We start from the raw sequence: 12,366 nt of genomic DNA, 5'->3' as shown, positions 1-12,366 counted from the left end.
TACAATCTACATAAGATCTTCTTTTGAACTTTCTGTATAGCTTTACATAAAGGACAGGTTGGTTTTCATTAAAAGTTTGCTTCATCTTTGTAAATCTTTCCCTTTCCTTTACAGCCAAGTTTTAAAGATTATCCTGTATATTTACTGAAGTTTAAGCAGTGTCTTTCTAAAGCTTTGCACCTCATGAAGACATATACTGTGAACACACTACAGAACCTCACAAGTCAATTATTAAAAAGGGTAAGTTAACTGGTGAGGTGTTTTTTTGTTTTTGTTTTTTTAATTCATTTATTTTCCATAATGTTAGTCTGAGATTAGTACCTAGTAACTCCAATTTTTTTTTTTTTTACCTTTTGTTAAATAAATATGCATTGCAATTTTATTTATAATAGGACATATTAAATATGTCTGTCACAGTCTTATTTTCAAAGAATATATAACAGTGTGAAAAATATTCAGTACTATATGATAAATAATAAAATAAGATTCAAACTATTTCTCACTTAAACTTTTTCTTTTCCTATCTTTTTAAAGAAAATATTAGGAGGAAATACACCAAAATAATAAAAGTGGTTCTGTCTGAGTGGTAGAATTACATATGATAGATAATTCGAATTTCTTTCTTTACAAATGATGGATAATTTAATTTTCTGTATTTAGCAAATGTATTTTTATTGAATGCCTTCTAAATGCTTGGCATTGTACTAAGAACTGTACAATAGTGAAAGGAGCTAACAAGGTCCCTGCCCTCATGGAGCTTATGTTCAGGAGAAATAATCAGTAAAGAAGGAAAAAGACAAATTAATCAGTTACAGATTTTAGTAGATGCTAGGTGGAAAATTAGCAGCGTGTTAGGTTAGAAAATAAGAGTGGAGCTAGATCAGATTGTCATTGATCACATTTCTTTCCTAAGAAAATAAAACCTTAAAGATAATTTATTTTTTCAGCTTACTTTCTAAAGAATATGGAATATCTTGAGCTTTTAGTTCAAAACTACTGATTTTTGTATTGCATTTTACCATTCACATTGCTCTTAGCTGACATAACAGACTATATAATTTTTCTATTTTGCACAATTTTATTTTAGGAAACTAATACCTAATAAGTACTAGTACCTACGATGTGTTAGTGCTTTATAATCGAGCAGTGTAAAACCTTTGTGCGTATGTGTTATCACCATTTAATGGGTGCACTGAGTCTCAGAGAGGTTAAGTAATTTGACCAAAGTCCTACACTCAGAAAGTGGCTGAGTATGAATCTGAGTTCAGTCTTTTCACCACCAAAATTCATGTAACATAGCATAAATTTTAATTATAAAGTAGAGAGAGATGACCGCTCCACATAATTATTTCTCATTTGTAGCAATAACAGTATTTAATCTTTCTCTCTGTAAGCTTTTGGTTGGTACGTAGGCCAAGCAGTAGCCATATGAAATGGTTTGTGTTATATTTTCTGAATAATTATGTGTTCGCTAATTATCTTCCTTCCCTATCCTCCCCCATGTTTCTTTAGGATCCTTCATCTGTACCTAATGCAGACAATGCCTTCACATTATTTTATGTGAAATTTCGAGCTGCTGCCCCCAAAGTCAGAGTAAGTCTGTTGACATAAATAAGATAATGCTATGAAATTTATTTAGCCAGCCCTTTTGAAATGCTAATGTATGTTAGATCCTTTGTTTATACCAGGAAAATGAACCTGAATGAAAGGTAGGCTTTGTCCTTCCACATTATAGCAGTGTATGTTGAGGTGCTTTAAGCCCACAGAGCAGGAAACACCTAGCTCTTCCTGTGATGCTCAGGGAAGGTTTCCAGTTGAAGGTGATATTTGAGCTTAAAAAGATGTAGATTTATAGCAGACTTGAGGGGATTGATAAGGATATTTTATACAGAGAGAGCAGCATGTATAGGGAAAGTTGTAGAGACATAAAAGGCTTGTATTTTGGGAGGACCTCATTTAAGACTGGAACACAAGACTTTCAGTAGGGTGTGATAGGAAAGAAGAAAGGAAAGATGGCAAAGACCATCTCACAGAGGATGTTGCATGTCACGCTAATTCAGGAAAAGTAGAGAGCCAGTGCAATATTTTAAATCAGTGTAATCCCAGATACAGCTGACTGGAGCTGGTACATGTATCTTTTTTTTATTATTGTGAAGCTACTAGAAAGAGTAGTCTGCTTTTGCTGACTCTGACCTCACTCTCTTCCTTGTTTCCCTCTTGAAAGTCAGTGGAAAGGAGTTTTTGTTTGTTGAAGTAGGAACTTGGTCTTGTTTAGAGAATATACAGTGGTTAGTCGATGGTTTGAGGTTTAGATTGTGCCTGATTGGTTGCTTTTGCTTGTTAGTCAAATTAGCAATGATAAAATTTTTTTTTTTTAATTAATTTATTTATTTTTGGCTGTGTTGGGTCTTCGTTTCTGTGCGAGGGCTTTCTCCAGTTGTGGCGAGCGGGGGCCACTCTCCATCGCGGTGCACGGGCCTCTCACTGTCGCGGCCTCTCGTTGCGGAGCACGGCTCCAGATGCGCAGGCTCAGCAGTTGTGGCACACGGGCCTGGTTGCTCCGCGGCATGTGGAATCTTCCCGGACCAGGGCTCGAACCCGTGTCCCCTGCATCGGCAGGCAGACTCTCAACCACTGCGCCACCAGGGAAGCCCAATGATAAAATTTTGATTAGAAAAGAAATGGTGTAGATAAGAGGGCTCAGTGGTGGGTGAACATAAAATGATTATATAATTATCAGTGGCTTTCCTACATATCATTAGTAACCAATTAGTATATATGATGGGGTTTCATTTATATTAGAGACAGAAAGCATAAAATATTTACCTAGAAATAAACTTAATGGAAATATAAGGATGAAGGAAATAACAAAACTAGAAAGAAAATCATAGAAGTTTGAATAAATGGTAAACCTATCACAATAGGTTCCTGGCTGGGGAGACTTAATTTTTAAAATGTCAGTTCGTCGGCTTCCCTGGTGGCGCAATGGTTAAGAATCCGCCTGCCAATGCAGGAGACACGGGTTCGAGCCCTGGTCCAGGAAGATCCCACATGCCGCGGAGCAGCTAAGCCCATGCACCACAACTACTGAGCCTGTGCTCTAGAGCCCGCCAGCCACAACTACTGAGCCCATGTGCCACAAGTACTGAAGCCTGTGCGTCTAGAGCCCGTGCTCCCAACAAAAGAAGCCACCACAACGAGAAGCCCGCGCACTGCAACGAAGAGTAGCCCCCGCTCGCCGCATCCAGAAAAAGCCTGCGTGCAGCAACGAAGACCCAACGCAGCCAAAAATAAAATAAATAAGTTTATTTAAAAAAAAAAGTCAGTTCCTCCTAGTGTAATTTATTGGTTAAGTGTAATCTTAGGAAAAATTCCAATGGAATTTCTTTTTGGATAATCTTAAAATTCATCTGGTATAGTAGATAAGCAAGACTAAGCAAGAAGAATTTGAAAAATACAGTGATACTGATTCAAGAATTTACTGATGGATCATTGGAATGGAAAATTCTATAATTTGTATGTAAAGAAAGTTCTCAAATCTTAGAGGAAGGGCTGGAGTTTTCTGCATTGTTTGGGAAGATTTGCTAAGTATTTGAGGGGGAAAAAGGTAAGCTCTTCACTTTGTAACATTATCAGAATACTTTTTTTTTTTTTTTTGGCTGCGCTGTGCGGCTTGCAGGATCTTAGTTCCCCGACCAGGAATTGAAGCTGGGCCCTGGGCAGTGAAAGTGCGGAGTCCTAACTGGACCACCAGGGAATTCCCTACCAGAATACATTTTAAGGAGCTAAAGAGTTAAATGCAAAAATGATAAGCAGACCCAAAAAAACAAAAAATCTCTTGGAAAAAAATTGCAGCATAAAAGATTAAGAATATAAAAATTAAAATTTCTGAATTTTAAACAGCAAAAAAAAAGGCAGAAATTGGAGAGAATGTTTGCACAGATAAGTAAGAAGGTTAATTTTTTTTTTTTTTTTTTTTTTTTGGCTGCGTTGGGTCTTCGTTGCTGCGCGCGGGCTTCCTCTAGTTGCGGTGAGCTAGGGCTACTTTTCGTTGCGGTGCATGGGCTTCTCATTGTGGTGGCTTCTCTTGTTGTGGAGCACGGGCTCTAGGCGCATGGGCTTCAGTAGTTGCAGCACGCGGGCTCAGTAGTTGTGGCTCGGGCTTCTAGAGCGCAGGCTCAGTAGTTGTGGCGCATGGGCTTAGTTGCTCCGCGGCATGTGGGATCTTCCCGGACCAGGGCTCGAACCCATGTTCCCTGCATTGGCAGGCGGATTCTTAACCACTGTGCCCCCAGGGAAGTCCCAATATTTTTAATATATTAAGAGAGCTTATAAGTCAGAAAGATGAATATCTCATATAAAAATGACCAGATTGCTCAGAAAATACGAACGGTTAATAAATATGAGTGCGTGTTCAGCCTCTAGTGGAGAATACATTCAATTTAAGGTTAGGTGGCATTTTTTCATCAGTTAGAAATTGGCAAATTAAGGTGTAATGTCAGTGGTTTTGAGGATTTGGTGAGACAGGTGATAGTGCTGATAGGAATGTAATTAATTTCTTTCTCAAAGACATTTTAGCAGAATGGAACAAAAGTCTCGAAAAATATTTATCTTTTCTGACCCAGTGTTGGGGGCCCCTGGCTGGGAAGTAGGTATTATTATTATACCAGCTTTACGAGGTAAGAAGTGGAATCTCAGTGATGTGAACCAGCTCTCCTGGGCGCAAACAACTACTGGGGGTCGGCATGCACTCTAGTTTCACTCCAGGCTCAGGGCTCTTAACCACTGGACTGATATTCTTAGGAAACAACCTAGATGTCTAACAGTAGAAGAATGGTCGACTTAAGAGTACATCTAGGGCTTCCATGGTGGCTCAGTGGTTAAGAATCCGCCTGCCAGTGCAGGGGACACAGGTTCGATCCCTGGCCTGGGAAGATCCCACATGCCGCGGAGCAACTAAGCCCATGTGCCACAACTACTGAGCCTGTGCTCTAGAGCCCGTGTGCCACAACTACTGAAGCCTGTGCCCCTAGAGCCCATGCTCCGCAACAAGAGAAGCCACCGCAGTGAGAAGCTTGTGCACCGCAACGAAGAGTAGCCCCCGCATGCCGCAGCTAGAAGAAAGCCCACGCGCAGCAACGAGACCCAGCTCAGCCAAAAAGAAATTAAATAAATAAATTAAAAAAAAATCTTAAAAAAAAAAGCAGATCGCAAAGCTGAATATGTAGTATAATTCTAGTTTTGTTTAAAAAGAAAAATGTAACTGTGTGCATACAAAAACTGAAAGAAAATATTCCGAAATGCTGTGATTAATTTTTTTGTGTTTTGGGTGATTTTCATGTTTCAACTTTTTTGTATTCACAGATTTTCTAACATGAGCTTGTGTTACTATTATAATCAGAAAGCAATTGAAAATATAACTAAAACAGATGGGAGTTAATGGACTTTTCTTTATTCCACAGACTCTCATTGAACAAATAGAACAACGATCTGAAAAAATACCTGAGTGAGTACCCACCGGTTCTTCAGTTTCCGAATTACCTTCCTTGAAGTGCTATTTTGCCAAGTCTGTTATGTCCCTGATATTTTCTGAGCAATTACCTTGCATGCTATACAAGCTTTTTCTTGTAGCACACAGCTCAGTTTGGGGAGCAAGGTCACAGACCTGACTCGGTGAGTTTGTAAGGCATCTTTTCCCCATATAGCAGGATTTCCTTCTCATTTAGGTAGATGCAACATCACTGCTCGTGGAAGATAAATCTGTCTTTAAAAGATAAAGGTTATGGTAGTTCATGATGGTTTGTTTTTTCTTTATATACATAAATATTTCTAGTATTTAATGTGGGCAAATGAGCAGTAACCATATAGCTTTGGAGGTTGGCAACCTATTTTGGGATTTAAGATCGGATTTAATTTACATATCTGAAATCAGAAGTTTATACAGTACTCCAATCTCATTTGCTTTTCATCAGATACCAACAACTGCTAAATGACATCCACCAGTGTTACCTTGATCAGCGGGAACTCCTTTTGGGCCCTAGTATTACTTGTACTGTAACAGAGTTAACCAGCCAGAACAACAGAGACCACTGTGCCTTGGTGAGTTTCTGCTTGTCGTGGTTTAATGTTAAGCCTTCTTTTGAGCTGTTACGATACCCTAGAAACTATACTTGGGTAAATAAGTTTTGGTCCCCATATCAACAAACTTACAGAATGTTTCTTTCTGTTATGACAAATCTAGTTTAGTAATTAGCATTCAATTTGGCAAAATATTCTCATTTTGATTGATTTTTTGAGGTATGAAGATTCACAAATCAGTATTGTTTTTTGAAAGATGAAGTTTCAAAGTTTCTGGATTTATGTAGACAAATTAATCTTAGCTTTTGCTGCAGAAGTGCTTTTTGGTTTAGTGTGATTTTAATTCAGATTATAGAAAAATACATAAAGATTCTTTTTTTAAATGCTTTTCAACTAGAAGAGTAATTTTCATTGTCAAAAGCTTAGAAAGCATAAAGAAGAAAATAAAAATCATCGATAGTTCCATTGTGCAGAAAACCATTTTCTTTTCTTCAGGGAGTTGTTTTATGAATTATGTATGCATAGTCTCTTTGTCAATAAAATGTTGACTTTATTTCATAAACGCTGGGGTTGTTGTGTGTCTCTAACTGTAGATGGTGTGTGTTTGTTTCCCGCAGATTCGCAGTGGCTGTGCCTTTATGGTTCATGTATGCCAGGATGAGCACCAACTTTATAACGAATTTTTTACAAAACCAACATCAAAATTAGAGTAGGTGGTACACGGAATCTAACTCTTGTTTTTAAGATTTAATTCGCTAATGGCTGTAATGGCTTATTATATTATAGGAGTATTCTAAAGTTAACTGTGGAGTGTTTTAGCTTTTGTGGGTATGTGAACAGAATATTGTTGGATGGGACAGTGGTTATTTATTTTGAAATAAATGTGCAGCTTAAAGGCCAACATGCTTTCATATTGTTTATAATATAATTATGGAGACAATAAGTTATGATAGTAAGAATCCTGTATAGGGAACTGTCTTGGTATCTAGATCCCTTTATCTACACTAAGGATAATAATTCCTTCTATTTAAAGAATTCTATGATTCTAACTAATGAAGGACACTTAAAAACGTAGATACTATTTAAAATCCTTTTCCTTATTTTTCTCAAAGTGTCTTTCAAACCCACTGTCAGTCACTTTTGGGTTCTTCATATTGGTGATTTTGACTCTTAAAAAATTCCAAGATTATGACTCTTGTAAAGGGGAAGAGGCAAATGTATCTTACGGTTTTGATGAAATACTATATATAGAAGAGTACTGTTGACAATATAAAGAGTATAGACAACCTAATGTTTTTCTTTTCAAACGTTTAAAATTGTCAAAATACTTGGTGTATGTCCAGAATATTTTGAGTTTTGTTTATCTAAGTCTGTAAGTATTCAAGAGTTTTGAACCTGTCTTTCCTGGGGAAAATGTCACCATTTGATTCATAGTGGTGTAGGTTATAAAAGGAAAATTAAGTCTACTGAAATATTTTTTATTGTTTTTGAAAGGACATATACAAAATTATTGCTAACATAAGTAGAAGTTGTAATAAATTGACATTCGGCTGGGGCCAGCTAATTGTTGAGGATTGCTTATTAATTCTGAGCTTGATTATTGATTCTAGCAAAAACAGTTCACAGAATTACTTTCAGCCTTTCACTTCTCATTATATAATGTTCCCACATACTATTTTCCAGTAGATTTGTATTATTTTTTTTGGCTGGAAGTAATCAAGGGTGACTTTTAAACTATTAGGAAATACTGAAAGGATTACTACTGATAACCATGTTTTATTCTTTCATTTTAGTGAACTTTTGGAGAAACTGTGTGTGTCATTGTATGATGTCTTCAGGCCATTGATCATTCATGTTATTCACTTAGAGACTTTATCGGAACTTTGTGGGATTCTTAAAAATGAGGTGCTTGAAGATCATGTACAGAATAATGGTAAATAAGTAGAAATGATCATTTCAGAGGTCTTTTAAATTATATCTGTGGCTCAATGAATTTGAAAAAGATTAGTACCTCCCCCCCATCCCTATATAAACAATAGTTTTAGAACTTGGGTTGATGCCTTGTCTCTTTTTGAATCAAGATGCACCTTATTCTGTGACTAAATAATAATGGGGAAAGAATTTTTAAATCTGGGCAAAATTATTAATAAAATAATTATAGTTACTATTCTTTCTGGCATCTGAAATCCATAGAGAACTGTCCATCAGTTTTGGGTTGGGTATTTCTAGTACACTGTTACCAGAGTACATCAAGTAATTGACTGCATTGCGTAGTCTTAATTTAAAAAACAGAAATTGTTTTAGCATACATACATAGTATAATTCATCTTTTTTGAAATTAAAAATAAAGAAAAGCAATTCTCTGGAGTAGCTCTACTTTATTCATCTAATACATGCTTTAACAATTGGTTTGATTGTCATAAAAAACATGATTTTCCTAGTGATACTTAGGTACCTTTAAAAAATACCCTTCAGGTAATCATTTTACTGGCAGAAATTATTGTCCTTACTTTGACTTTCCTTAAGAGACCCTATAGGTTTGTTACTCTTCCGGAGCTTCTTATTCTGTTGCATTTAGTTCATTCTAAGATGTACATTTCTCCCATTTTAATGCTTGTGAATTAAAGATGATTTTTAAAATTAATGTAAATATTTATATGAGTGTGTAATGCCTCCAACTCCCCAGCCCTTGGAAAGCTGATACTGAATCACTGGTGTGTCTTAACATTGATGGCATCTTAGAAATGAAGAAATTCTATAGAAACTCGTATCTCATTTATTTATTTATTTGGCCGCCCTGCGCGGCTTGTGGGATCTTAGTTCCCCGACCAGGGACTGAACTCGGGCCCTCGGCAGTGAAAGCGCGGAGTCCTAACCACTGGACCGCTGAGGAGTTTTATTTTTATTTCATTTTATTTTTTTATTCATTTTTCTTTGTGAGAACGTTAAAAGTCATTTAATATCTGTGGGACTCTATATGTAAAATGGGGGTGATAATCTAATTAATAAGCTGCTTTAGCTGTCTCTCAGGATTGGTATGAAGCTATGTGAGATACCTTTTAAAAAACACAAAGCACTTTAAAACTAAGATTATTATTCATATTAATAATGGAAATTATTTCACAGAGTCCCAGGAAGAAGATGTAAGGGCAAATTTATTTTCCAATTTTAAATTTGAGGAAATTGGAAGACATTTATTGAATTTTTCTAAGGTCATCAAGTCATACCAAAATATCCCTGAAGCAAGAGTGGTTTATACTATTATTAGACAATTTGGGAATATTTTTGCTTGTTTAAAGAAAGTATTTTTTAAATCTAAAGGAATGGGTGATTGACCTTTTTTTTTTTTTATCAGCTGAACAGTTGGGGGCATTTGCAGCTGGAGTAAAGCAGATGTTGGAAGATGTACAAGAGCGACTTGTCTACCGAACCCACATCTACATTCAGACAGACATCGCGGGCTATAAACCAGCTCCTGGAGATCTAGCGTATCCCGATAAGTTAGTAATGATGGAGGTAGGGTCTTCTTATTTGATCTTCCCCCACCCCACACAACTTTTGGATATTTTATACTGGTGAAAATAGGATTTTTCTTTTTAATTCTCATTCAAGATGCAAAAATCAAGATAAACTTGCCATGAAATCGTAGGAAATAAAAATTTTAAAAAACTGAACAGAAATAATTTGTTAGATTGTCCTTCCTTCAAGTTGTATTTTATAAACATTCTATTCGGTTTTCTGTCCTTTTCCAGGAAGTGTGTCTTCTCAATTTTTAAATAGAATTAGTGCTTTCTATGATTTCTCTTTTTTTTGGTAGGTGGCATAGAAGAGGATTAATAACATAAGCCACCAGAGTTGATGGTCACATAACCATGTGTCGTCCGTCTTCTCTCATTAAAAACTCTGGTGGTTGTCTCCTCAAAATTACACAGTGCTGGTGTCCAATTTATGGTTTGAAGACTTAGGTATATCTCACTAATCTTTCAGTTACATATGTATCTTCATTTTCTTTGAGTGCTGTACAGAGTTAAAATAATGCGTAGGGTATTAGTGCTTAAACAGAATTAGAACCTGGAAATTCTTTTTATTTGTTTATTAATTTTTTTGGATGACACAATCAGGCTTATTGCTCCAGGTTAAACCAGTGTAGACTGGATATGGGAAGGGTGAGGGGGGAACGCAGGAACTTGGTGAAGGCATCCCCCCGGCCTTGGCCTATGCTGAGTTCTCGGCGCCCTGGGAAGCCAGCCAGTCAGTGCATTTCAGACCTGCTGATCACCTGCTCGTGGGCCAGGCCCACAGTAAAGTTTGAGGCACAAGCCAAGGCTCTGGGGAGCATGTCCCTCCTCCCTGTGGGGTCACCTGCACAGGTCTGAGCACAGAGGAGGGGTCTGCGGAAATGGCCTCTGCTGGGGCTGCGTCCTTAGGAGGGTATCTTGGTGGAGGAGGAGGCTGCCCCCTTCTTGTTCGTGGGGGCCTTCAGCAGCTCCAGCTTCTTGGGAGGCTGGTATAAACAGGTCTGTTTCTCAGCCCGATCTAGGGAGTTGTGCTCTCTCCCCTTCCTCCCCTCCTCTCCTTGTCTCCTTTGTGAGTATCAGTTTTTACGTTCTAGACAGAATACCTGTTTTAATAGTGCTGTCTGATAGGATGTTAGGTGATTGAGTTTGCTATATACCCCCTCCCAGTTTAATTTAGTGATACATTTGGTATGTTTATTTAGTCAACACATGGCCAGTGTCCTGAGTGTTTTCTTTTTATTATTTTTCAAAATTTGTTTATTTATGTATTTATTGGCTGCCTTGGGTCTTCGTTGCTGCACACAGGCTTTCTCTAGTTGAGGTGAGCAGGGGCTACTCTTCGTTGCTGTGCGCAGGCTTCTCATTGCGGTGGCTTCTCTTGTTGCAGAGCGTGGGCTCTAGGTACGCGTGCTTCAGTAGTTGCGGCACGCAGGCTCAGTAGTTGTGGCACAAGGGCTTAGTTGCTCCGCGGCATGTGGGATCTTCCCGGACCAGGGCTTGAACCCGTGTCCCCTGCATTGGCAGGCGGATTCTTAACCGCTGCACCACGAGGGAAGTCCCCTGAGTGTTTTCTTGTGTAGACCTCTTGTTTTAAGTGTACTGCTTCCAGTAAATCTATTTGCTTTGTTTTTCTTTTGGTGAAGGTCAGGGATTTAAGGTGATCTGGCTGTGACATCTGTGTGCCATTTAGGGATTAGCTATACTTGCTGGTTTCTGTTTGCAGAATGAAAGGACGGGCCTGACTGATAACAGAGCCTGTCTCCTAAACAGTTCTCTGGCTATTCTTTTTGGTTAGGCCAGGGGTCCCCAACCCATCCGTGGCCTGTTAGGAGCCAGGCCGCACAGCAGGAGGTGAGCGGCGGGTGAGCGAGTGAAGCCTCATCTGCCGCTCCCCATCACTCGCGTTACCGCCTGAGCCACCCTCCCCCGCATCTGTGGAAAAACTGTCTTCCACGAAACTCGTCCCTGGTGCCAAAAGGTTGGGGACCGCTGTGTTAGGCCTTCATTTCTGTATATTTCCACCTTTAAAACCAATGTAAATTAGTAGGATTTTCATTGCCAACTTAGTAGTTAGTGACCTGTGTATATTTGATGGTATTCTTTAGGTAGTGAAAAAGACTTAAATAGTCTCAGTCCGTAAGATAATTTTTAAAAATCTGCTTAAAAAATAACAAACCGTAGCTGTTCTCACAGGTTTTAAAGAGAAAACCTGTAGTTTGAGTTTGCCAACTCCTTGATAAAAGCATTTCTGACATCTAGAATGTACCCAATCTTAAATATGAATACTTTGTTTCTAAATGTAAAATTGAAAATTCAGCTTCTAATCTGAGCCTTGTATATTTGACTCTCTTCAGCAGATACCTTGTAATGGTTCTGAAATTAGTGGTTCAGAGAAGGCTATGTATGTATGCCTTTATGAGAATAGAGACACTCTATACCAATTTAACTTTTTCATCTCCATGTGTTGTTTTGGCATAGTTCTCTTAATTAGTTCGTTTATCCATTAATTAGTATATATTTCTTTACCTTGTAGAAAGAATGTGTTCATATTGCTAAACACAGCTGAAAACTACACTTTAATGTTCCTTCTGATTTCTTTATACAGCAAATTGCACAGAGTTTAAAAGATGAGCAGAAGAAGGTACCACCTTCAGAAGCTTTGTTTTCAGATGTTCAGTTAGAAGAAGCAGAGCCTCCTAATAATCTAACAAAATCTGGTATGTTATGATGTTTTAACTTCCAGCTTTTATTCATTCATTTAATAAACTTT

At 37.9% G+C, this 12,366-nt stretch overlaps 1 protein-coding gene across 1 annotated transcript in view; it reads left to right on the top strand.

Annotated features, from left to right (window-relative positions):
• The window catches only part of COG3 (component of oligomeric golgi complex 3), a 60,794-nt gene that overhangs the window by 15,487 nt on the left and 32,941 nt on the right, over window positions 1-12,366 (top strand). Inside the window, exons 7-14 of the mRNA XM_068526701.1 lie at window positions 115-240; window positions 1,513-1,593; window positions 5,463-5,506; window positions 5,973-6,099; window positions 6,696-6,787; window positions 7,872-8,011; window positions 9,434-9,594; window positions 12,202-12,313. Of these exons, the coding sequence (XP_068382802.1) occupies window positions 115-240; window positions 1,513-1,593; window positions 5,463-5,506; window positions 5,973-6,099; window positions 6,696-6,787; window positions 7,872-8,011; window positions 9,434-9,594; window positions 12,202-12,313 (883 nt within the window). The remainder of the gene's footprint in view (window positions 1-114; window positions 241-1,512; window positions 1,594-5,462; window positions 5,507-5,972; window positions 6,100-6,695; window positions 6,788-7,871; window positions 8,012-9,433; window positions 9,595-12,201; window positions 12,314-12,366) is intronic.

The sequence above is a fragment of the Eschrichtius robustus genome, chromosome 18 (assembly GCF_028021215.1).
Source record: "Eschrichtius robustus isolate mEscRob2 chromosome 18, mEscRob2.pri, whole genome shotgun sequence".
NCBI classification, from domain to species: domain Eukaryota; kingdom Metazoa; phylum Chordata; class Mammalia; order Artiodactyla; family Eschrichtiidae; genus Eschrichtius; species Eschrichtius robustus.
This window is presented reverse-complemented; position numbering and strand designations above follow the sequence as displayed.